This window comes from Galeopterus variegatus, unplaced genomic scaffold (assembly GCF_000696425.1).
Source record: "Galeopterus variegatus unplaced genomic scaffold, G_variegatus-3.0.2 Scaffold3763, whole genome shotgun sequence".
Lineage (NCBI taxonomy): Eukaryota > Metazoa > Chordata > Mammalia > Dermoptera > Cynocephalidae > Galeopterus > Galeopterus variegatus.
In genome coordinates, this window is record NW_007729874.1 from 45,952 (window position 1) to 71,680 (window position 25,729).

General features: G+C 44.5%; 1 protein-coding gene across 3 annotated transcripts in view; it reads left to right on the plus strand.

Moving 5' to 3' along the window:
* The first annotated feature begins 572 nt into the window (after nt 1–572).
* Nucleotides 573–25,729, plus strand: part of SLC5A1 (solute carrier family 5 (sodium/glucose cotransporter), member 1) — a 69,646-nt gene continuing 44,489 nt past the window's right edge. For all 3 annotated transcript variants that reach the window (XM_008585928.1, XM_008585929.1, XM_008585927.1), the window contains exons 1-2: nt 573–716; nt 6,582–6,653. In XM_008585928.1, the coding sequence (XP_008584150.1) occupies nt 591–716; nt 6,582–6,653 (198 nt within the window). In that variant the 5' untranslated portion in view covers nt 573–590. The remainder of the gene's footprint in view (nt 717–6,581; nt 6,654–25,729) is intronic.

The window sequence follows — 25,729 nt, forward strand, 5'->3', positions numbered from 1 at the left end:
GGTGGCCATCCCTGTGGCCAAGAGATAACGATTGTGCTGAATTTTTTTCCAGCAACTTCCCATACTCCCAAGAATGTTCTCCACAGCGAGGAGAGCTTGGCTGATTATTCAGAAAAGCCCTGCACCTGTTTTACACATGGAGAAGCCCATTCCACAGAGAGCCTGGGACTGGTCCAAGGGCAGGTGACAGGAGACCCGCAGCCTCTGAGACCCCAACCTCAGGTGGCCTGGTCCCTCAGTAGAGCCACTCCCAGTCTGCCCCAGGCGCGGCCCCACGGCCAGCCAGGCGTGGCAGTCCTGCCAGGTACCCGCTGCGACAGCGACAGCGGGCCTTTGTACCAGGCGGGCACCACCCCCTGGCCGGCCACTCCCCGCTCGCGGGACAGCCCTTACCTGGCCGCCCGCCGCCACCCCGCCAGCGGCTCGGCCTCCTCACTTGGCGCTGCACGCCCGGAGCTGCTCCCGACGGCGCTGCGCGGGGGCCCCGACGGCGCGCTCCCCTCCCCCGGGGCTGATCATTAACACGCGGGCCGCATAAGGAGCGGAGCGGAGCGGCCCCGGGCGGGCGGGAGGGACGCGTCGCCGCCACCATGGACAGTAGCACCGCGGCCACCGCCACCGCCGCGCCCTTAGCGTCCCATGAGCGCATCCGCAATGCGGCCGACATCTCCGTCATTGTCATCTACTTCCTGGTGGTGATGGCCGTCGGGCTGTGGGTATGTGGGGTCCGAGATGCGGACCGAGGGGACGAAGGCCGCCGGGAGGGATGAGGGGAGCGCGCCCAGAGCGACGGCCCCGCCGAGCTGCACGAGGGCGGCAGGCTTAGGAGTCCTTGGAGTGGGCTGGAAATGACTTGGAAGCGCTTGAGAGGAGTTCAGGGGCACAGTGTGGGGCCAGCGGGCAAGCGAGTGTGAGCAGAAGCGACAGGGTGGCAGGGGAGCCTGCCAGGAACGCCCAACGAGGATGCCAGGCTTGGGAGAGGAGCCTCGAGAAGGGGACTGCTGTCCTATCTCTTAGTCATCCCGTTTCGAGGGAAGCCACCGCCTCTGCCAGCTGCAGGTGCTGTGGGGCGGCCCATCTCCGTCCCCCTCCTGGGAAAGGCCAACTAACTCGGAGGTCTTGTGACCTCCCGGGGTTGCAGCGAGTTAGAGATGGGGAAGAGGGGTGGAGGAGGAGCAGGAGGAGGAAGACCTGTGGGTGGCCTGGCACTGGGGAGAGGGAAGTGTGTGTGTCTCTTCTTTGGGACTCTGGGGACACACTGAACCAGAGAAACTTGTTCTCAGCAGCCTGGAACTTGGAAATTTCACTTGTGACAGACTCTAGTTGGCACACCCAATGACTAGAAAAGGAGGCGTTTTAAACGTGTGCAAATATTCCAGTTACTGTCAAGCGTTGTCATGGGGTGTGTGTGAGGACCCAGGTAGGCTGAGGTGCCCCAGGTGATTGTGCAGAACTATTTTGACTTAGGGGAGAGGAGGATGGGCATTAACCCTTCCACGGACACGGAGCTTTTTCAGGGGTAAAAGGAAGTGTTGATTTTTTTTAAAAAAGGAATTGTAGAAACCAGATGTGACAGAAAGCCTCCTCAAGTGTCACATGGGGTCAGTGTGGCTGACTCTTCCTCAATACTCTCAACTTCCCAGACAAAGTGGAAAGTGTCCAACTAGGAACCAGGATACTCAGGTTTAGTACTGGCTTTCCTATAGTTTGAGCCATGCCGCGTTGGGTAACTTCCCTCAGCCTCAGTTTACTCAGTGTAAAATAGATACAATCTTACCTATTCATATTACACTCCAAGGTCGTTGGGAGGATCTGCAGAAATGAATCTGAAAGTTCTTTATGAACTGCAGGAATTTTAAAAATTACTATTGTTATTTGCTCTCCAGGGTATGATCCAGGCCCTGAATAAGTTTTGTACTTTTAAGTAAAATGGGCAAAAATAGTCAGCTGGGTTGTACATGTTCACAAAAAGCTGTAAGACAGGGAGAGCAGGAATGCTAATCCCCATTTTAGAGAAGAGGAAATCGAAGCCCCACGTAGTTGTGATTTGTCTAAGGTTGCAACAGACGGAACTGTTCCTGGAACTCAGGTCTCTCGACTCCTGGTTTTCCACGGTGCCAGGAGCATTGCCACAGTACCTACCTACCTTTCCCCACCCACTCCGGCTGCTAAGAGCTAGAGCCAAGAGGGGAATCCAGCGTTTGCTGGCTGTGCTATATTGCTTGTTTCCCCATCACCAATAATCTCCATTCCCTTAACTGATCTCATTTTAGCCCTGCCAGTTCTGAAGGTGTTCACACTTTTTAAAAATGGTGTTTATGCTTTTCAAGTGTTTGTGAATCAGTGTCACTTGTCCTGTTAAATGCTACTAGATGAGCCCGCTAGTATTTGTTTATGTTTTATCTTCCTCCATTAGTCAGTGCCTTTGGACCCTGATCATTTAACATGCTTGGTTTCTCCCAGTTTACACTCCATTTTTTGCTCTTGAAGCGTCAATAGTAGCTTGATTCAGGGATGGGCATTTTGACTCCCACGTGATCTCTGGGCTGCACAGATGGAATGGTCCAGGCCCATTGTGCTTCCTCAACGTAGAAAGGACCTCACAGCCAATATCCCTGTCACCATCCCCCCCTCTTCCAACATTATTTGGTTCTTTTTCATCCTCTTCCAACTTTGCCTTATCCAATCATATTTTGGGCTTTGGCTTATTACATCTTCAGTGTTTATTTGAATTTTGTTTTTTACCACCTCTCAGACTGTTTCTTGAGGGATTTTATATCCTTTTAAGCTGTATCTCTACCTTATTTTTGCTGGAAGATTTAATTAAGCTATTCTGAAACCCCCTCAAGCCCGGGGTTGTTAAACTATGGCCCATGGGCCAAATCTGACTCACAGACTGTTTTTGTATGGCCCACAAGCTAAGAATGTTTTTTCCACATTTAAAGAGTTGTGAAAACAAAACAGAACAAAACAAAATAAAGAGTTTGTGGCAGAGACCCTATGTATCTCACAAAGCCTAAAGTATTTACTGTCAGGCCCTTTTTCTTTACAGAAAAAATTTGCTGACCTGTGTTATGCCATCATTTGAACCCATATCATCATTGAATATCTGATTTGGGATGACCCCTAGGGGAGCCCAACCTTTCCATTTTACAGATGAGGATCAGAGAGGGTGAACAGAAGTCACTAAGATGAATCAGTGGCAGAGCTGGAGTTAAAACTCAGGTCCGATGATGCCAAAGCCAATGCTCTTTCCACTATTCTACCTTTTCCCCTCCCTAAGACAATATCCTCTCTGGGAATATCCTCCCCATGGTCCTTACCATCACTGCATTGCTGTGACAGTGTCCTGGTGGTGCTGAATTCCTTCTTCTCTAACATATTTTTATGAATAGAGGACCTAAATTTTGTTGACTTCAACTCTCTTTATCCTAAGCTCACATCTCTTCTTTAAATCATTTGACAAAATCATCTTGACAAGTTGTCAACAGCCTTCACTTGAATACTTCCAGCAGAATCTCCCCAGTGGCATCATTTCCATCTCTGAACAGCTCTGAAGAGAGAAAATTCTTCCCAGTGCTGAGTTCAGACCTAACAGCCTGGAGATTCCACCATTTCATCTGGTTGTCCCCTACGCAGGCCAGGCTGAGTGTGTCTGTCCCACTTTACTTATCAGAAGACAATAGGCCACTCCTGAGTCTTCTCAGGCCCACATCCCCAGTGTCTTAAGCTGTTCCTCATCTAAACAGATGCCAGAAGTTCCTTCCTTTTGTTCAATGATATTTTTATTCCATTGAGAAAAAACAAAACAAAACAAAATAAAACCCCAAACCAAAATGTTGTTATGGGTCAGTAATTGTGCTTCTTTGGTCACTGCAGCTTGCAATTTTGACTTCATTCTCTTCTAGTTGCAGGGTGGGCTGGAGAACTTAATGCCATGGTGTATGAAGAGGGGTCTGGAACCTCGGAGTTTTCCTTTGAGCATCTCTTGCTCACAGGACAGTGCCTTTCCATGCACAAAGCATCATACTAAGCATTACGGGGAGATTAAATTTTGTAATATGATAATACAAAGTAAAAAACAATTGTAAGGGCTGTAAACAAAGTATAGATGGAGTCTTCTAGGTGTTTAGAGGAGGGAGAGATTACTTTTGTTTGCAGGGCAGGAGGAGGTTTCCATGGGGGAGTGTCAGGTAAGGTTTCACAGGGAAGGTAGCATTTAAGAGGTCTTGAAGGATGGGTAGGTAGGGTCTGAACTTGCAGAGGTGGGGGAATGAACATTCTGGAGAGGAGACGGTCTGCTGTAGGCACATCTCTCCTCACCTTTTGCCCATCCCAAGATCTGTCCCGAATTATTCCAGCTCCCCACTCTAGTCTCTGTCCTCACATTCTTCTGAGCTCTTCATTTCTGAGACCAACGGGGAAATGTTTGTGTCTGGGTGTCTGGGCCCCAAATCCACTTTTCCTGTTCCTCCAACCGTGCCTGGGGGTGAGGGGGTATCAACCTTCTTCAACTTCAGAATGATCTTAGAATGGCCTTTCTCTGGCCAACCTCCAGAGCCTGAGTCCTTGGGATTTATTTCTGTTTCACTCCTAGATACTTTCTCTGTTCCTTAGGTCTATTGTCCTCTTGCTATTTCTAGGAAAACCACTGCAGAGGCCTTCAGAGTAGGAGGGAGGACACTGCTAGGAGTCCAGAAAGACCTGAGCTGTGCTCTCCCTGGCACCACCTAGCACACGGGGGTGCTCAGTAAATCTATGTTAATTGACTGGATGCATGAATGGCCCTGCTTCTTAAAGAGCTAAGTCCAATACATCTCTGCAGTCTGAGCACGTAGCAATGTGCTGTCACAGACATGTTTGCTAAATGAATGGCAAGTTTCTATGTGCCTGCAATGTCACCATCAGAGATTAATTCCTTTGGACCAGTGCTGCTCTTTAGCCTTAATAGTCACCTTTGAAAACACAAACACCTCTGACAGGGCCAAGTCACTGTTAGCCATTTACATTTTCAGGGGGATTAGCAAGAGTTAGCTGAGAGAAGGCCAATGTCACCTTTGAAAACACAAACACCTCTGACAGGGCGAAGTCACTATTAGCCATTTACATTTTCAGGGGGATTAGCAAGAGTTAGCTGAGAGAAGGCCAATGACACAGAGAGAGGAAGGGGAAAGAGGGCCAGGGGCCAGGGCAGAGGCACTGTCACCATTTAGTGCTGGAGGACTGGGCCTGGGTCTGAGCTGGGCCAGGAATAAGCTGAAGGCTCAGAGGCAACATTGTAAGGGAGCTGTGAGAGGAGCTGGTTATCAGGTGCTGAAAATCCATGTCATTTTTCTCCTCATGAACCTTCAGTGGCTCCCTACTGCCTATGGAATAAAGCCGACACTTTTTAGCCTGGCATTTGAGAGCCTGCATTCTGCTCTACTTCTCACCACATTCCCCATTCTTATGCCTCAGCCAGCTTCGCCAGATAACACTTTTACCATTCTCTCCTTCCCTGTACTGGGTGTGGTTCCACCTCATTGATCTGCTGTTCCTGCAGTCAGAAGTACCTCCCTTTTCTCTCAGACTAATAAAACCTCACCCTTTCTTCAAGACTTGCTGAAATGCTCCTCTGTCTGTGCAGCCTTGCCTGATGCCACAGTCAGAAGGAATTCCCTTGTTCCTCTGTATTTATCACAGTAGTCATGATATATTAAAAAGTAATGATTCTAGCAAGCTCCTACCTACATCCTCAGAGAGGAAAGATTTGAATTGAGTTTGAACATGTTGTCTTATAAATACAAATGCCTTATAGAATTTTTCATTTTTTGATAACAGCTTTATTGAGATATAATTCACATACCATATGGTACTTTTAAAAAGTACAGTTGTCCTTTGGTATCTGTGGGGAATTGGTTCCAGGACCCTCCTGCGCCTCCCATACCAAAATCCATGGATATAGATTTTAGATCTCAAGTCCCTGATATAAAATGACGTAGTTTTTGCATATAATCTACACACATCCTTCTGTACACTTTAAATCATCTCTAGATTACTTATAATACCCAATACAATGTAAATGCTGTGCAAATAGCTATTATACTGTATTGTTTGTTTAGCTGTATTATTTTTATTGTTATATTGTTGCTTTTTATTTTTTTCTGAATATTTCTGATCTGTGGTTGGTTGAATCTGTGGAGGTGGTACCTGTAGATATGGAGGGCTGACTGTGTGCTGCTTCATTAGGTAGCTTGATATGCTTGTAAATAAGGCTTAAAAAGTTCCATTTCCTCCTGTTTAACAGAAAAGCAAACAAATCTGGGTGAAGTCACTGGCTCGAAGCCATACTGTAAGCTAATTACAGAGCTAGTGTGAGGGCAAACTGTTTAAACTGCCTGAACCTCAGTTTCCTTGTCTGTCAAATGTAGGTCCCTGCCTCCTCCATCTGAGTGTATTGAGGCTCCAGGGGAATAAAATGTGAAAGTTTTCAGAAAGTGGAGTGAGTAGAAGAAAGTGCCAGTGTGGGGGAGGCATATCCTTTTGGCTGGCAAGGTCACTCCTGTAGTTTTCTGTTACATTTTTGACCCTTTCCTCCTCAGGCTATGTTTTCCACTAATCGTGGGACTGTTGGAGGTTTCTTCCTGGCAGGCCGAAGTATGGTGTGGTGGCCGGTAAGTTTTCTCTGAAATACTATTTGCTTAACTATGATATTCCCTTTAGGAACCCATTTTCTTCTTGGCTTTGGGTGGTGGTGATTCTTCCTCTCCTTCTTGATCCTGATAACGGGTCTCGTGCTCACCAGGTCTCCTGGGCACCCTTAATCTCTTGTGGTAAGGGAATCGCCTATAAATAAGTGATGCTTGGAATCCTTCAAGGGATATATAGAGGAAAAGACTGCAAAAGGTGGGCGGTGCGGAGAAACAAAGAGAGGACACAGACCAAGGTAATCTTGGTTAAATCTGAGCTTCTATTTCTATATCTACAAAATAGTGATGATAATATTTATCTTCCAGAAGTGTTAAGAGACGTGGAGAACTCTTATGGGGCAGAAACTCAATAAACAGTAGGTCTTTTGCTCCCTTTTTCCTGCTGAAAGCACCATGGAAGAGAGATTTTACCTTTCCTACCTCTGGTGCTTAATGCAGTGCCTGATACATAGGAGGCCTTCAGTAAATACTTACTGAATGGATGGAGAAGGAACCCCCTACTGTTTCTAATTCCAGCTTTCATTTGGATGAGGTTTCCTCATCTCTTGGTAGATTTTATGTTTTGTATATTGAAGAGACATTTCCCCTGACACTTGCACATGGGCAGAACTGTCTTAATCCAAGGACATGTGCATGAGTGGAAGAGAAACTTGGAGGTTCCTTTCATCAGATCAGCATAGGACTCTGGCTGGTTTATCAGTTCAGCTCAATGACCATGTTGATCCAGAGTTCTCACCAAAGGGACTGGTTGAAAAAAATGGCCAAATCGTGTAGTTCTTTGGGCTTAAGATACAAGCAAGACTAGCTGCTGAAAGGGGGGAGTAATGTACCTACATAAAATGAGAAGGGAGTGAGAGCTGTGAGTTGATTGGAGGAAGAGAAGCAAGAAAGTAAAGACTGTCACTGTTGCGATATGTACAGCACAGAGAGAACTTACCAGGAAATCATGCCACATCCTGAAGTTGGCCTTTGATCATCTATTTTGGGGTGGATTTTTTTTTTCCTTTTTGTCTTTTTTCATGACCGGCAACGGATCGCAACCCTCAGTGTCGCGCCTGTACCGGACCGGGACTGGCAATGGGATCGCAACCCTCGGTGTTGCTTCCGCACCTCACTCAGCCAGTGAGCGGGAACCGGTCTGTATGTGGGATCCGAATCCTCGGCGGGAGCGCCGCCGCACTCCCAAGTGGCGCACTGTAGCAGTGCGCCACCGGGCCGGCCCCTGGGATGGATTTTAATAACTGGCATCTTCACAGTTGCTTGAGTTATCCCTGAATTCATTTCTATTTTTTAAAATTTAAAAGTTTTTGATAAATAAAAATTGCATATACAGTCATGTGTCATGGTTTTGGTCAATGACGGACCTCATATATGATGACGGTCCCATAATATTTATAAAGCCGTATTTTCCCTGTACCTTTTCTGTGTTTAGATATGTTTAGATTCACAAAGACTTGCTATTGTGCTACAATTGCCTACAGTAGTCAGTACAGTAACATGCTGAACAGGTTTGCAGCCTAGGAGCAATAGGCTATATCATAGAGCCTAGGTGTGTAGCAGGTCACAACATCTAGGTTTGTGAAGTACACTCTATGATGTTCACACAATGAGGAAATCGCCTAATGATGCATTTCTCAGAATAAATTGTTAAGTGATGCATGAATGTATTTACGGTGTACAACATGATGCTTCGATATGTGTATATATTGTAAAATGATTAAATCAAACTAACACATCTGTCACCTCATACTCTACTTATTATTTTTTGTGGTGAGAACATTTAAGATCTAATTTCTTAGCAGTTTAAAAGTGTTCTACACATTATTATTAACTATGGTCACCATGCTGTACAGTAGATCTCCAGAACTTATTAAACCTAACCGAAACTTTGTGCCCTTTACCCAACATCTCCCCATCCATACCCTCTCTCTCTTGCCAACCAGACCCTATTTACCACCATTCTTCTCTCTGTTTCTATTATTTTATTTTATTTATTTATTTATTTATTTTTGTCCTTTTTGAGACCGGCCGCACCACGCTCAGCCAGTGAGCGCTGTGAGCGCACCGGTCATCCCTATATAGGATCTGAACCCGCAGCGAGAGCGCTGCTGTGCTCCCAGCGCCGCACTATCCCGAGTGCACCATGGGCTCGGCCCTTCTATTATTTTAATTTTTCGAGATGCCACATATAAGTGGGACCATGAAGTCATTTCTATTTTATACTTAAGGTGCCCAAGAATACTGGACAGATGCTGATTTTCTGTGATGGGTCCCTCATGGTGGTCTCTCCTGATGCTTTTGTGAGAAGAGGCACATACCTTTGGGTACCTCCTTTCAGTTCTGTGTCAGGGCTTTTTGTCTTCTCACGCTTTGGACACTAGTGCTTTCCTAATAGCTGGTGTTAAACAGGCAGCCGTAGTCCTAAAGTTCAAGACAAGGATGGGGTAGTCCCTCTAGAGCTGTGCTGTCCAATATGGTAGTCACTATTCACACTGGCTATTTAAACTAAAATTATTATTATTATTATTTTTATTTTTTAATTGAAGTACAGTTGAGTATACATGTTTGTGGAGTACAGAGTTGACTGTTATTAAAAATTTCTTTCCTCAGTCACATAGCCATATTGCAAATGCTCAGTAGCCATATGTGACTACCATATTGGACAGTGCACATTAGAACATTTCCATCATTGTATAAAAAGCTCAATTGGACAATGCCACTCTATGGACTTCAGATCCAAGGTTGGCATGAAATCTTAGTGGACTTGAGATCTGCTGAATTAGAGAGTTGAACATGACCTTGAAGTTTATTTCATTATTTTGAAAACAGTGCATCACTCACCCTATCTAATGCTTCAGTGCCCCCTATAGCAAGTCTGACAGATGCTTACCCAGCCTGTTTGTGCCCATCCTCACTTTCTCCTCTCTAACCCCTAAGACAGGAAACTCACTATTTTCAACACAAACCATTCCATTTTCAGACAGTGATCTTTCATTCTATTGACTATAATCAAGATGAAATTTTTTAGAGCTGATTTATTGGGGCTAAGACCTCAGCTTGCAATCTCCGAGTCTTGAAAAAAGCCAATAAGAGGAGGAATCATGGGGCAGAACTACCCTTAGGACATATATATTTTGGGTTAGACCTGGGAACATATCATGTCTTAACCAGATGATGTTTTCCTTCCTGATTGTGCCCGGGTCTGGATCTGGGCTGAAGGTTGATTGATGAGAGGGATTAGCCCCACCCAAAGCAGCAGGTTTCAGTGGTTTACACGGGATTTCCTGAGAGTATTGTTTCCCTTGTGCATGAATGTCTTAGTATTGGATTTTTTTTTCCTTTTTGTCTTTTTTCGTGTCCGGCAACGGATCGCAACCCTCAGTGTCGCGCCCGCACTGGACCGGGTCCGGCAACGGGATCGCAACCCTCAGTGTCGCACCCACACCTCGCTCAGCCAGTGAGCGGGAACCGGTCTGTATGTGGGATCCGAACCCTCGGCGGGAGCGCTGCCACGCTCCCAAGCAGCGCACTGTAGCAGTGCGCCACCGGGCCGGCCCAGTATTGGATTTTTCTAACCAAGGGAGAAACATGGCACCATTCTGTTTTTCTGCAGAAGTCACTGCTTCCTTGATGAGGCTGACATTCAACTTTTTCCTTCAGGCATAGTTTTCATCTTTTCATCTAAGGCCTTATGAGATTACTTTAATGGTTTCTAAACCTGCCCGTGTATCAGAATCATATGAGATAATGCATGTACAGCACTCAGCACTGAGCCTGGAGAGTTGTCAATAAATAGGAACATCAAGAAATGGAAGGAAGGTCAGGAGTGCTGAGACGAACACCCAGTTGGCATCTGTCTTGTGCACAGAACTTAGTAGTGCCCAGTAAAGGGAGACTAGCATTTACCTAAAGCTATTGCTGCTCAGTCTCTTGAATTTAACGTTTAGGTCGACGATGTGGATAAGTTAATGTGATTTATATTTATAGTTATAAATATATATATATATTTACTTATACTACTGTAAATCATTAATTCCAGCTACACAAAGACTGCCTTTTAACATCTCTGAAACTGGGTTGTATGTTATAATCAATCAGTGGTAATATTTTTTCATTCTTTGTGCTACATGGTATGTCTTCCAATAGTTGGTGTCTCAGATTCAATAAGATATGATTATATTCAAAAGTAATAGTTTTTAAACTATACTCACTACAACCCTTGGGCTCTGCAGAAATGCTTCAGGGGCTACCTTCCTCTCCCCCACTCCCTCCAACCCAACTTTTATATATTTTATTAATTTATATAAGGGGAATCTTCTAAGATTTTGTTTGAGTACAAGATCCTGCTATCTTACAAAGTTTAAAAACTGCTAATGTAGAAGGAAAATAAGCAGGTGATTTCCATTCTAAAATTTAAAATGGTTTTAAAATACCTTAGCATCACACACCTGAAAAAAGAGTTAAAAGAAAACATGGCATGCAAAGGAAATGCATATCTAAGTAGTTTCTCTTCAAAATAACTGCATCAAAACTATACTTCTAAATTTCCCTTTGTAATGAAATATGAAGTCAGTTCAAGCCCGTCTTCGGATGGTATGTCCATGACCAGAATATCAGTTCTCAAACGTGCTAACCGAAGAAGTACATCCCAAGGGCCAGAGGCTCTCCGGAGCTGACATTTCTCTTGGTCTGTTGGCCACAGCAGAAACTCTCCAATGGGGCCCTTGCCCCCTCCATCTGCCTTGAGCCCAGTTGCTGTGTGCTGTAGGAGGAGTGGGCAGCTAGAGAACCTTCAGGAAGATAGGGGATTTTTGGAAGGGAGGACTTGTGTCAACCCTAAGTTGATATACCCGAGGCAGGGAGGGAATACCCACGAGAACAGCAGGAGGAAATCAGAGCTTATAAAGTTTAAAAGGAGATTTGACAGAGGAGAGTCTGGTTTGGGGCATTCCTGGGGCTTAGGGGGCTTTGAAAGGAGTTGGTTATGACCTGTAACAGGTGGAGATCCAGGAGCTCTGGAAAAAGACCCCATTCTTAATGAGGCCCAGAGAGAGAGAAATAGTTTGTGCCTTGGCCTGAGGATAGAAGATCGGGACAAGCCAAGGGAAGGAGGATTCCAGGGCTGAAATGACATGGGAGCCAGGTGGGGAGGCCCCAGAAGATTGAGTCACAGGTGAGGCAAGCCTAGCCAACTCGACTGAGTAACACGAAACCGAGAAGGCATACCTTACGTAATTATGGGCTAATTGATAGGCCAGGATTCCCTTTTTCTGTGGCACCATGGTTTGGCACTTTTAACTAACAGCTGCCTGTGTGCTTGTTGTGATGATCATTTGGGGATGGGGGAGATGTAAGGTTAGAAAGGCTGTCAAGGGGAATCCCCCACTCCTTGGCTACTGGCAGCAGAAATTACTCAGGGAAGTGGGGCCCCAGGTACACAGCTCAGTAGAGGACTCTTGTATGGGAAGAGAGTTTGGTCACACCATCTACTATGACCATCGGCAGAGCAGGCTCCGTGGGAGCAGTGAGGTATGACAGGGCTGGGCCAATGCTTTGGCAACCCACTTTGACTCAGAAGTTAGCATTCCAAAGGGCAGGGAGTGGGAAACACACAAGGAGCCAAAACATTTGGCTTCTTCCAGCTTTGTGACACTGGGCAATTCATGACTCTGAGAGAGTCTCCTATATGAGACAGTCAATCAGGGATCTCAAAGCCTCTTCTAGGACTAAAATTCTAAGATTCTACACTATTCGGGGGGAACAAGTACAGCAAATGGGTGTGGGCATGCTAGCCAGTCCATCACCAGTGAGGGACTTGAAGATGGTATGGCTGTTTCTCTCAACAGCCAGAGTTTCTTTCCTTCCTTTATTACTAGAAAATCATCAGAAAACAGCATATCACGGCTTTAAGGCAAGGGCTGACAAACTTATTCTGTAAAGGGTCAGATAGTAAATATTTTTGGCTTTGCAGCTATGTGATCTCTCTCACGACTACTCAATTCTGCTGTTGTAGCACAAAAGCCTCCATGGAAAAACATGAGTGAACAGGTGTGGCTGTGTTCCAATAAAACTTTATTTACAAAAACAGGCGGAGGGTCAGATTTGCTGTTGTGAGGACACATTCACAGTCTCAGAATATTGCCTGACACACAGCAAACTCTCAGGTTTAGCTATTCTTTTTTCAACTGGAAGCTTTTAAAGGACTGTCACATCCCTTATCTAATTGAATCCTTAGTGATCTAGCAGGTAAGTACAGCCAGAATGATGATTAGCCCGAAGGGTTGCCCAAGTGCACACAGGATAACGACAGAGCTAGGACTCCTTCTGTTCTTCTGGTTATTCAGGTCTTTTTCTCCTCGTCCTTTGAGGTGGAAATTTATAAGGCCAATGGGTGTGATCTAGAAATTAATCTGAAAACCAAGAAATTCTTTCATTTAGGGCTGACCAGAGATCATGATGGAAATTTTCCCTGAAGAAAGAAGACAGCTTTTCAAACTTTTAAAACCCTCTTGAGAAAAACATATCTGATTTTATCCTTAAGTCCCTAAAATCCAATGATCATATCAAAGTTCAGCCACTTATGATGCCACCAGAGTGGCCAAAGGGTGTCTTGGAAACACCTGGTAGGCCTAAGACATAGGTTGGAGCTCATGAATCAGAGAGGAAGAGAGGGAACCAGGCAAATGCACACAGCAGAGGCAGAGAGCCCACCAAGGGAGGAAGGCCCGGGAGGGAGTGAGAAGGAAAGACACGTACTTGGCCCTTGGTAAACCTGGGGAAAGTGATTACTGCCTCCTCTGACCCCCAAGTCCCTGCAGCCTTCTCCCTGCTCTGATTGCTTTCAACCTGCATGTAGCTGTCTGTGCCCTCATTCATCCCAGTGTCCTGTGATGAGGGCCAAGCCTACACTTTTCCCTCACAACACCTAGTCCAAGGTCTTGCACTGCAAGTAGGCGCTTGACAAATTAAAGAAAAAGGCAGGAGGAGAGGGACATGTCCCCAGACCCTTTGGCTCCCTTTTGTGGTGTTACCTGAGACCTGAGTCTACATTCTGCTCTCTGGTGCGTGGGCCACACAGGGTAGGCAGGGGTAAGAATTTAGGAGGTTAGCATATGACCCAGTAATCCCACTGCTGGGAATATACCCAGAGGAATGGAAGTCATCATGCCGAAGGGACACCTGCACTCTCATGTTTATTGCAGCGCTATTTACAATAGCCAAGAGCTGGAACCAGCCCAAATGTCCATCATCAGATGAGTGGATATGGAAACTGAGGTATATCTACACAATGGAATACTACTCTGCTACAAAAGAGAGCGAAATACTACCATTCGCAACAACATGGATGGACTTAGAGAAAATTATATTAAGTGAAACAAGTCAGGCACAGAAAGAGAAATACCACATGTTCTCACTTATTTGTGGGAGCTAAAAGTCAATCAACCAATAAATAAAAAACGCGGGGATGGGGAAGAAGACAGAATAACTACAAAAATTCCTTGAACTATTTAAGTCAAGTGAACAGATATGATGTGCGGGGGTGAGGGGAGGCGGTGGAGAGGAAAGGGGCATGAAAATCAAGTACAATGTATTTTGAGAAGTAAAATAAAATAAAAATTAAATGGGGGGGGGGGGAGAGGAACAGATAAAGGGGCATGAAAATAAACTGCAATGTATTTTGAGAAGTTAAATTAAAAAAAAAAAAAGAATTTGGGAGGTTAGGAGGGTACTGGGTCTAAGTCAAAGCCTGCGTCCAGCAGTGCTCCACATTTCTGTTCCTACGCACAGAGAAAAATTGTTTTTCTAGGCTCATGGTAGTAAATGAGAAAAGCCAGCCTGGCCCTAACCAGAGTACCTAAATTCAGCCCACACCGGATCCCTTGGTAATGCTTGTTGTGGTCATGCTTTCTCACTATCTCAGGCCATTTGTTTTTTCTCAGTTTGAGTTAAGTTTTTGCAAAACTTAGCAGTTCCCATAGATATATATCTCCTTTTTGGTGGAAGTTTTTGGTTTCATGGCAGTTCCTGTCTTGCTCTTGAACAAACTGTTTCTTCTCTTCTTCCCCTATTTCTCCTCCTTTTCCTCCTCCTCCACCTCCTCCTCCACCTCCTCCTTCCATTTCTTCTTCTCCTTCCCTGTTCTCCTCCCTTCTCCCTCTCCCCCTTCTCCTTCTCTCTCTCTGTCTCTTTTTGGTGGAGATTTTCCCTCCCATTCTTCATGGCTTGGTCTCTCCTCCAGGGAGCTTCTTTGATTAATGCACAGCCACTTACCACCCCATGTATTCTTTGTGTTTCCAGGCATCAGTTGACTGCAAGTAGCTAAGTTCCTGTCACTGAGTTAGTACCTATGTTCTTAGCTTCTTTCTCACTGGCAGTCTTCCCAGCATTTTCTAACAGATTAGCCCTTCTGTACACAGAGAAAGGAAAAAGCAAATTGTAATCAATATTTCTAGTTGGGGGGCCGTCCAGGTGGCGCACTGCTACAGTGCGCTGCTTGGGAGCGTGGTGGCGCTCCCGCTGAGGGTTCGGATCCCACATACAGACCGGTTCCGCTCACTGGCTGAGCGAGGTGCAGGTGCAACACCAAGGGCTGCAATCCCGTTGCTGGTCCCGGTCCGGTACAGGTGCGACATTGAGGGTTGCGATCCGTTGCCGGACATGAAAAAAGACAAAAAGACAAAAAAAAAAAAAATTTCTAGTTGGTTAAAGAGAAGACTGCTAAAACTATTGGCTAACATGAAGTCTTTGGGTTATTCATATTAGAAATATATCTGTGCTTTTCTTGTCTACCATTGGCATGGCAAAACAAGCCAGCTGCAGCAGTATGTATCTTTTGGGGTAAATGTGATATTAGGGAGGTGATTGAGGGTTGGAGTTAGGAGGATGGACTATGGAGCCAGGCTGCCTTGGTTTGAACCCCAGCTCCTTGCATACCTAGCTGTGTGGTCTTGGGCAAGTTATCCTCTTTGTGCCTCAGTTTCCTCAACCACAATATAGAGATCATAGCACCTACCTTGTAGAGTCATTTTGAGGATTAAATTAGTTAATACATGTAAATCTCTGAGGGCAGTTTATAGTTAGTGCTACCCAAGGGCTGGCTATTGTTATTGTCATCATTATTATTGTATCTCATCTCTAGATTCTCCTCCTTAAGCTGTGTATTCAATCATTTATCCATTTATTCACTCATCCATTTATACGTTATTATTCTTTTTATCCTACAGCCATGTGTTGCTTACCTATTATGTGCAGGATTCTATGTTAGCTGCTGGTATATGTCCATGTGTATATGTGCATGTCACGCACATTCTTACAATATACATGTAAAATTACAAACAGCAGTTAAGTGTTAGGAAAGAAATGTATTTGAGTCGGGCCGGCCTGTGGCTCACTCGGTAGAGTGCGGTGCTGATAGCACCAAGGCCGCGGGTTCGGATCACATATAAGGATGGCTGGTTTGCTCACTGGCTGAGCGTGGTGCTGACAGCACCAAGCCAAGGGTTGAGATCCCCTTACCGGTCATCTTTATAAAAAAAAAAAAAAAAAAGAAATGTATTTGAGTCAAAGAGGGTGGTTGGAAAGGAGAGGGTCTTCCTTAACTTCTGTAGGAGGATCAGGAAGGGCCTTTCTGAAGATTGGGCATTTAGGCTGAGACCTGAAGCGTCAGAAGGAGCCAGCCATATGAAGATTGGGGGATGAGCAATCCAAGCAGAAGGAACAAGAGTGGTCAAAGGCCCTGAGGTAGGAAAGAGCTGGATTATCTGAGGAACTGAGAAGGGGCCAGCATGGTGGGGAGAGAGTGCACTTAGATCAGGCCTTTTGCGTGAGAGACCCCGAGTGGTTGATGATTCCAAAGATGGGCCTATCTGGATTGGTGGGTGGGTTGGTCTCCAGCCTCCTTGACCTCTGAATGCCAACAGAAGACGTCACCTGCCTTTTGTGCCAAAAACTAGTGGGAAAATGTCAGCTTTGGCAATGGTTTCCTGATTTTCTTCCCCTTTGGTTCTTTGGTCAAGGAGAGCGATTCATGAAGATTATGAGTAAAAGACGACCATTGTCCGTGGGCACATGAGCTGACAGAGTAAACAGAGATTATGATGACTCTGGAGCAAGGCCTGTGTCTACATATTTGCCAGAGTCTCAGAAATAAAATATTCTGAATGTACAAGCCCCACCTTCTTTTCTGTCCCAGTCCAGGAAGTATAATACCAGAGAGATGACAAGGGTCAAAGGTTAAACCTTTCCAAACTTCCCCTGCAAAGAGAGCTTACTAGGGGAGATGCTGATCAAGATGAAAGACCAGTTCCTGAGAGGGTGAGGGAGGAATCTGAAATGAAACACCATACAGATGAGCACATGCTGTTCCCGAGTTTACAGTGAGACGGGCAGGAGGGTCTCACACCACTGTGCCTCTTCGGGGACGTTCAGAAGAGAATGTCTGAGGAAGAAGGAGGAAGAGTGTGGTGCTGTGGTCTCTCCTTGTGCCCCCTGGACTTCAGTCACCTTTGGCTGTGGGACCTTGGGCAAGTTACTTCCTTTCTCTGATCCTTAATCTTCTCATCTGTAAAGTGAAGATGAGAATCATATCAACCTCACAGGACTGCTGTGGGTATTAAATAAGATAAAGTGAATGAAGTATATGGTTCAACACTTGGTCCAAAGGAAGCACTGTAAAAGTTAGTGTTCCTCTCTCCCTTTCTCATTCTCCCAGGACGGGGCTCTCAAAGTGTGGCACCCAGACCAGCAGCATTAGCAAGACCTGGGCTGTTGTTAGAAATGCAAATCTTCCAGCCCCGACCCAGACCTATTGAATCAGGAACTCTAGGGGATGGGGCCCAGTCATCTGTGTTTTAATAAGCTCTCCAGGTGATTCTGATTAGGATTGCCAGATTTAGCAAATAAAAATACCGGATACCTAGTTACATCTGAATTTCAGACAAATAATGAATACTTTTTTTAGTATAAGTATGTCCCAGGATAGAGTGGTCCTTGGCATGGGCCTGTGAAGCATCCATGCAGCCAGTAGGAACAAATATAACTCTAAGGCATTTTGTCACCATGATTCTTGTTGTTTCCCCAAGAGAAGCATTCAGGGATTTGATATCACCCACTCACTTAGCAGACCTTTACTGAGTCCTTGCCATGTATAAGGAAGATACTGTGCTAAGTGGAAGCAGAAATGCTCTTTGAAGGCTAGAAGATATTTGGGATACCACATTTGTTCAGAAGAAGTTACCAGGAGAGTGGAACAGATAACATGTGGGGTGAGAGATTAGAGGAGGGAGACATCAGCTGTGCATGGTGTCAGCAGAGAGATGGACCTGGCTTTATCTTGAAGACTGGAGCAGTGTTTTGGTAGGCAGAGCTCCATGGAGAGGGAATTCCAGGAAGAGAAAAATGGCATAAACAAAAGCAGGAGGCAGGAGAGCACAGAGCACGTCTAGAAGACTGAGTCTGTGATTTTGCCAGCGTGTAGGGTACATGACAGAGCATGGCAAGGCTGCTGGGGTTGGGAAAGGTAGGATTGGCTGGATTACAGAGAGCCAAATTTCATGCCGCAGCAGAGGGACAGAGGAGTTATCTGTTTGACAATCTCTGTTGTCTCTGGTGGTTGGGATCACCTTCTGGGAACTCTTATCATTCCATCTCTTGGGTGGATAAATTGTGTGTGGAAGAATTTCCCACAAAGCCTTTAAGTGGCTTCAGAGAATTTCCATTTGAAATGTCTCGATAACTTTGCTGTGGACTGAGGATATTCTGGAAATCTTTATTCTACTGAGCCACCAGTTTTGTGGTCTCATTGGTGAGATGGGTCAAAGCTTCTTCCAGCTTATGTGCCATATGTTGGCATGTGATTGAAGCAACAGCGTCTCCCACTGGGCAGTATGAATGCCATGGTAACAGACCTTTAAAACTCTGGAGACTAAGCAGGAGATTTTGGAGAGAGCCTCTTTCACCCCGAATTTTTTGTTCTCCAGAGCTTAGCATTGTAATTGTATAGTTAGTGACTGTGCTCCTGCTTCTGAAGAGAGGTCAAAACAAGTTTAAGGAGGAAATAAGGACTTTCAACACAGTCTAGGGCAGCCTTCTCAAACTTTATTGTGCGTGAGAATCACCTGGAGAGCCTATTACTCTGATTTAGTAGGTCTGGGTGCTGACTGAGGATTTGCATTTCTCACAAGCTCCCAGATGAAGCTGATATTACTGGCCTGCAGAATGCTCTGTGAGTAGGATTGGTTCTGGGACCTCATTTCAAGGGCTGATTTAAGCACTGAAGGAATGATCATTAGGGTAATGTCTATCTTCAGTTCAAGAGATAGATGCAATCCTTGCTAGCTTCTGACTTCTAACACTAATAGAAGAGGAATGATTTGACCTGACTTTTTCCTTTATGGCTTAAGTAGTTTTCCCTTTAGAGAAGACTCATGGGAAAACATCAAATTTCTGCCAAACCTTGGAGGAGTTGAAGAGAAAAAAATTTAGGTGATAGAGCCCCTGTCTTGTTAAGGCAAACCAAATTGGTCTTATCAGGAATCTCAATTGCAATGAGAGGAAATCTGTTCTTAAGTGTTCCAAATAATGTAGAGGCAGATTCTCTAATAGTGACAGGAATAAGAGAGACTGGCCCAGGTCCTTACTACTGCTAAGGACCCCTAGCCAAGTGACAGGTTTAAAAGAGGATTTGAAGCTAGATGATGTTAAAACCAGACAGGAAGTCAAGAAGGGTGGCCTGCTTCACTCTGGACAGCTCACGTCTGGAATAGTCTATTCAGGTCTGACGCCCACTTGGGGACAGAGATGGGGCTCAGAGCTGCAGACAGCAACAAGGGTGATGATATTCCAGCCCATGTCCAGTAAGGAACAGACATACGAGAAGAAGAAACAGCCTGGAGAAGATTTAAGGGGGGTACCACCCCTGTCCTCAGATATTGGAAGAACTAGCTCGCAGAAGAGAGATTTGACTTGTTCTGTATGACTCTAGAGGGTGGAAGTAGGACTAATGGGTAGATTTCAGCTCAAAGTATAGAAGAACTTTTTAACAATTAGAGTTGTCCAACCACGGATTCAGCTGCCTTACAAGGTGGGGAGTTCTCTGTCACTGGAGGTGTACATTCAGAAGCTGTCACTTGGAGGTGTTGCACAGAGGACTCAAGCTGTGACATCTGTGGACCCATCCAACTCTGGAAGACTCTATGATTCTATAATTTCTCCATATAAATCTCCCCTCCTGCCAACCTTCTAAGATAGGAAATTTAGGCAGTAAAATGTGATCATGAATTCCCTAAAGGCAACCCCCCCCCCCAGTCTTTTTGCCTTTTATTATGTGACGTTATGTTATTTTCCCAAGTACTATGCTCTCAATCCTGTTGGGTTTGGTCAGGCCCAGCTCATCTTGCACAGTGACAGCAAAATATCTACTTGTGATGACTTTTTGAGCCCCGCCAGGGGATGAGGAGGGCTTGGAAAGAAGTTAGTCAGAAATATGGTCAAGCTGGAAAAATTTTAGATAAAGTCTAAAATCCTGAATTCAGAGGGAATGTGGGAAGAAATTACAGAGAAGGACATGGTGATGATTCATGTCACTGGGTCACTCCCCAGATGGGTCCTGATTCCCAAATGGGCATGAGTGTGGGTGAGAAGTGGACAGAGAGAGTGTTTGGGAAATCAGTGTGATGAAAGTGCTGTTAATGAGCTCCAGTGAGAGGAGGGGCAGAGGAGTGTAGGTGATAAAGCGGTGGTGTCTGTCTTAGTCTGCTCAGGCTGCCATAACAAAATACCACAGACCAGATAGCTTAAACAATGGAAATTTATTTTTTCAAAGTTCTGCAGGCTGGAAGTCCCAGATCAAGGTGCTGTTGGGGTTGGTTCCTGGTGAAGCCTCTCTTCCTGGTTTCTAGACAGTTGTCTTTTCTCTGTGTCCTCATATGGCTTCTTCACTGTGTGTGTGGGGGGGGAGGGGGGTAAGATAAAGAGAGATCTCTGATATCTCTTCCTCTTCTTATAAGGACACCAGTCCATTGCTTCTCAGCCTTTTCACTAAGATCAAGTGTAGTATCTGTTCTTATCAGTTTAATAAGGACACCAGTCCTATCAGATTGGGGCCCCACCCTTATGACCTCATTTAACATTTTATCTCCCTGAAGGCCCTGTCTCCAAATACAATCACATTGGAGGTTAGGGCTTCAACATATGAATTTTTTTGTTGTTGTTGGTGGTGGAATAGGAAGTCAGCTTTTACTTAGGAGTACCAATGACCTGAGGAGAGATGTCAGGCAAATCCATTTTTTCAGTAAACCTGAAGGACAATGGCCAGACTAAAACCATCTCAAAGACTCAGATTTACTGAGGAGTTTTTAAAGAGGGAGTTGAGGGAATGGAATGTGGGAAATGAAAAGGAGGGAGGGGATGTGATCTGTGAAGGCTCCGAGCAAGGAGCCAGATCCAAGTTCTTGCCAAGGCTCCTTCTGGTTTCTGTTCCCATCCTTGATGTTTACTTAGGGTCCTGCTGGATTTTGATGAGATTCAGGGTGGAATCAGCATAGCTTTATTGATATCTTCTTTGGTTTCCTGGGATCTGGATAGTATGTGTCTTGTGGCAAGTTTGCAATTCCAAGCTAACATTAATTCTTTCATACAATTGCCTCCCTACTCTTGAGTTACTTCAGTTCATGTTCTCTGTTTTCTGCAGTAAATAATTCAGAAAACTTTTCAGGGAAGGTTCTTGGTTGACATATTCTCTTAACTTCTGCATATTTGAGAATGTCTTCTAGTTGCCTTTGTATAGAAATGATAACTTGTCGGGGTATATAATTCTTGGCTCAAAATTATTTTCCCTTAAAACTCTGTAGGTATTGTTCCATTGTCTTATGGCATTTCGAGTTGCAAGAGAAAAATCTGAGGTCAGTCTGAGTTATGCCCTTTTATAGGTAACTTGCTTTCTCTGTCTGGCTACTTGTAGAATTTTTTCTTTATCCTTGAAATTTAAAAATGTCACCAGAATATATGTAGGTGTTGCTTTCTTTTCATTGAATTTTAAAGGTACCCTGTGTACTTTTTCCATTTGTGGATCTAGTGTGTTCTTCAACTATGGAAATTTTCTTCAATTAGCTCCTTAATTACTGTTTCAGCTCCATTTGCTTTGTCCTCTGTTTCAGGTATTCCTATTATGTGTACATTGTGTCTCCTGGACTGACCCTCTCGGTCTCTTTTTTTCTCATCTTGATTTCTTTTCCCTTTTCTCTGCATTCTGTGGGATTTTCTCTTGTTTTGCATTTACTTCAGTGATTTGATTTTGTGGAGAATCCACCTTGTAACCTTTCTATTAACTCTCTCAACTCCGTGATACATTGCAAGCTCTCTGCCTATCCCTTCTCTAACACTATGGATAGTTTGTTAAACTCCCTTGTTATACAATTCCTAAACCTTTCTATAGCTTCTATTTCCTGTGCTACATCCGTTTCAAGAGGAGGCACTTTGTAGATTACTTAGCTCTGTTCCATTCTTCTGAATTGCAGTATTATGACATTTTCAATAGCTCTTCTTAGCAAAGAGGACCAAAAATGAAGATTATGGGCTCAACATATGAATTTTGCAGGGAGGACACAATTCAGTCTATAACAGTGTCCATTGTGGCTCTTGTGAATTGTCTTTGAGAGTGAAATAATTGTCCTCTTGGGAGGAAATGGGAGAGAATGGTTACCAATTGAGGGTCATTCTGAGTGGCCAGCCATTACTGATTCATTATCTCACTGAACTTTTGCAGAACACTGTCATGAGAGAAGGTGGAGGCTCACAGATGTGTGATCACCCAGATAGCAAGAGGTCAAGAAAGCATTCAAACTCGAATTTTTAAGCTCCTGCTGTCTTCACACTGGAGGGAAATTTACCATGAAATCTTGCTGAATTCCTGGGACTATGTCTTCAAGCCAAGCTGTGGGTGCTTGGCAGGCCCTTTAGGGTGTTCAGGAGGGTCTCTGAATAGGGCAGTGATATGACCACAGTTGTGCTGTGGGGAGGTAACTGGCCATGGGAGTGGGTGGGGGTGACTGATAGGAGGGAGAGACTAGATATCATCTAGAAGCTTGTTGTATAGTCCTGTTGTATATAATGACAGGCAGCACAAAGGCAATACAGATGCCCACTACATTGTAAAGTCAGAGTCAGGGTTTTGGTAAATGATTGAGTGCAGGTCATAGGGTCAAGAGAGGGAGTTCAGAATGAGACTAAGGTGATGCCCCTAACAGAAATGAACCGAACCTGGCCCAGGACATTCTGGTACCCCCAAATCTCTCCTGGCCCCCTTCCATACTCTTCTCAGCTGGTGAGGGGTGATGGACCTCAGGACAGCCTGAGATTGCTTAAAGCCCGATGTCTTCCTTTGGAGGGGATATTGGAGAGGACTGCTGGAATTTAAGATTAATCTAATGCAGTTAATAATTTCTGGTAATTATGTCCTTAATAGTACACTATTAGGCTTAATAATTTACCAAGTGAGAGGTGATAAATGAAAATGGGTCAGGACAGGTGGGCCACTTGCCGAAGGGAAATTTTGATTAAAAGTGGGCTCTTATCCCCTACAAGCTTTGAGCAGAAACAAGTGGACATCTCATTTCCCCTAGTTTTCTTTTTTTTTTTTTTTTTTTTTTTTTTTTTTTTTTTTATATCTACATAAAGCCCTCCAATGTACATTGTTAAATGAAAAAAGCAAGTGGCAGAGTAATATATGAAAATAGAGCACCCTGAAATTAACCCACGCACTTACTGCCATTTGATCTTTGACAAAGGCATCAAGTCTATTCACTGGGGTCGGGACTCCCTCTTCAGCAAAGGGTGCTGGGATAACTGGTTATCCATTTGCAGGAGATTGAAACTAGACCCATATCTCTCACCTTGTACTAAAATCAACTCAAAATGGATCAAGGATTTAAATATACACCCCGCAACAATAAAACTTATTAAAGAAAACATAGGAGAAACCCTTCAGCAAATAGGGCTGGGCACAGACTTCATGAATATGACCCCAAAAGCATGGGCAACCAAAGGAAAAATAAACAAATGGGACTATATCAAACTGAAAAGTTTCTGCACAGCAAAAGAAACAATTAACAGAGCTAAAAGACAGCCAACAGAGTGGGAGAAAATATTTGCAAAATACATGTCTGACAAAGGACTAATATCCAGAATATATAAAGAACTCAAACATCTTTACAAGAAAAAAACAAGCAACCCAATTAAAAAATGGGCAAAAGAGCTAAGTAAGCATTTCTCTAAAGAAGATATGCAAATGGCCAACAGTCATATGAAAAAATGCTCAACATCACTCAGCATCCGGGAAATGCAAATCAAAACCACACTGAGATACCATCTCACCCCAGTTAGGATGGCCAAAATCATTTCCCCTAGTTTTCTGTTTCAAATGGACGGTATTCACACAGTTACTCAAGTCCCAAATCTAGGGGTTACCCTTGATTACTCTTTTCCTCATTTCCAACGTCTAATCCATTCATAAAGCCTGTCAACTTTGTTTCTAAAACTTACTCCCAATCTCTAACTCGTCTTTGTCTCTACTGCTACCACTTTAGTCCAAGCTGCCATCCTCTCACCTAGATGCAGTGATAGCCTCCCACCTGGTTTCTCTTCTCTCCCTTGCCCCCAATACTACGCCCTCCACATAATTTAGAGCAATCTTTAAAAGAAGTGAGATCCTGCTTCCTCCCTGCTTAAAACACTCTAATGACTTCCCATCACGCTAAGAATAAAACCCACTCTTCCTATCTTGGCTTCCTAGAATCAATGTGACTCCACCCTCCCGACTTTCCAGCCTCCTCTCAGGCCATTCTCCTGCCTTCCAGCACTTTCCAGCCACTCTGGCTTTCTTTCTGCTTCACAACATGCATGTCTTTCCTGCTCAGAGGGTCTTTGCTTTGTTGGCATGCTTTCCCTCTGATCTCTGCATGGTTGGCTCCTTTTTTCACTCAGATCTTGGCTTGAAGGTTTGAGTTATAATAATAATTCTCTAAAATTAGAGAAGAATCTAACCACTGTATCACACTTTATTCTCTTCACAGCACTTACCATTCTCTGACCTTTCTTTTTGTTGTTTATTTATGTTTACTGTGTTTGAATATAAACAGCTGATTCCCCAGAGTCTAGAATATGTTTGGCACATTTAGTAGATGCTAAGTTAATATTTGTTGAGAGAATGAATGAGTGCATTTACACCACTGTCTCCTCCTCATCATTCTGAGAACTCCTTCCACCCAGCCCTTCAGCGATCTCCCTCTTCTCTGATTTAGTATTTGGCAGAAGCACCAGCTCCCTTACATTGGGACAGGGCTGGTATTTTTAGGACAGTTCCTTGGAGTAATCTGTCTTTTGGGAGATAGGTGTTTTGGTCCAGAATTGGACTATCTTAGGGACATTAGACAAATAACTGCAAGCCTCCACCATGTGCTAAGCAAGAATGGGAATAATTATACTTGTTTGGTACTTATCAAATGCTGCTGTACCTTCTTCTCTGGAGTATAGAAGGACTCTAGAACTTTCTGGAGTTCTTTTGGCTCACAGATGCAATTGACCTGATGGCACAGCATATTGGTCAGTGCAAGATCCCTTTCTTGTTTTTTTTTTTTTTTGTCTTTTTTACTGACCGGTAACGGGATCGCAACCCTCGGTGTCGCGCCCGTACCAGGGACCGGCAACGGGATCGCAACCCTTGGTGTTGTGCCCGCACCGCACTCAGCCAGTGAGCGGGAACCGGTCTCCACATGGGATCCGAACCCTCAGCAGGAGCACCGCCACGCTCCCAAGTGGCGCATCTCCAGTGCGCCACCAGGCCGGCCCCCCTTTCTTGTTTTTACTGCTATTTTTTTCTTTGTCTCCATTCACAGTCCCAATATCCTTTCCTCTTCCAATCTGTTTTCTATTCTGTATACTTAGACATATGTGTCTCCTTGAAAAATTCAGTATTTTGTGCATGTGTCTATGTAGTCTCTTTGTAAAAAAATTAAAAAAAATAAAAATACTATATGGATTTAGAG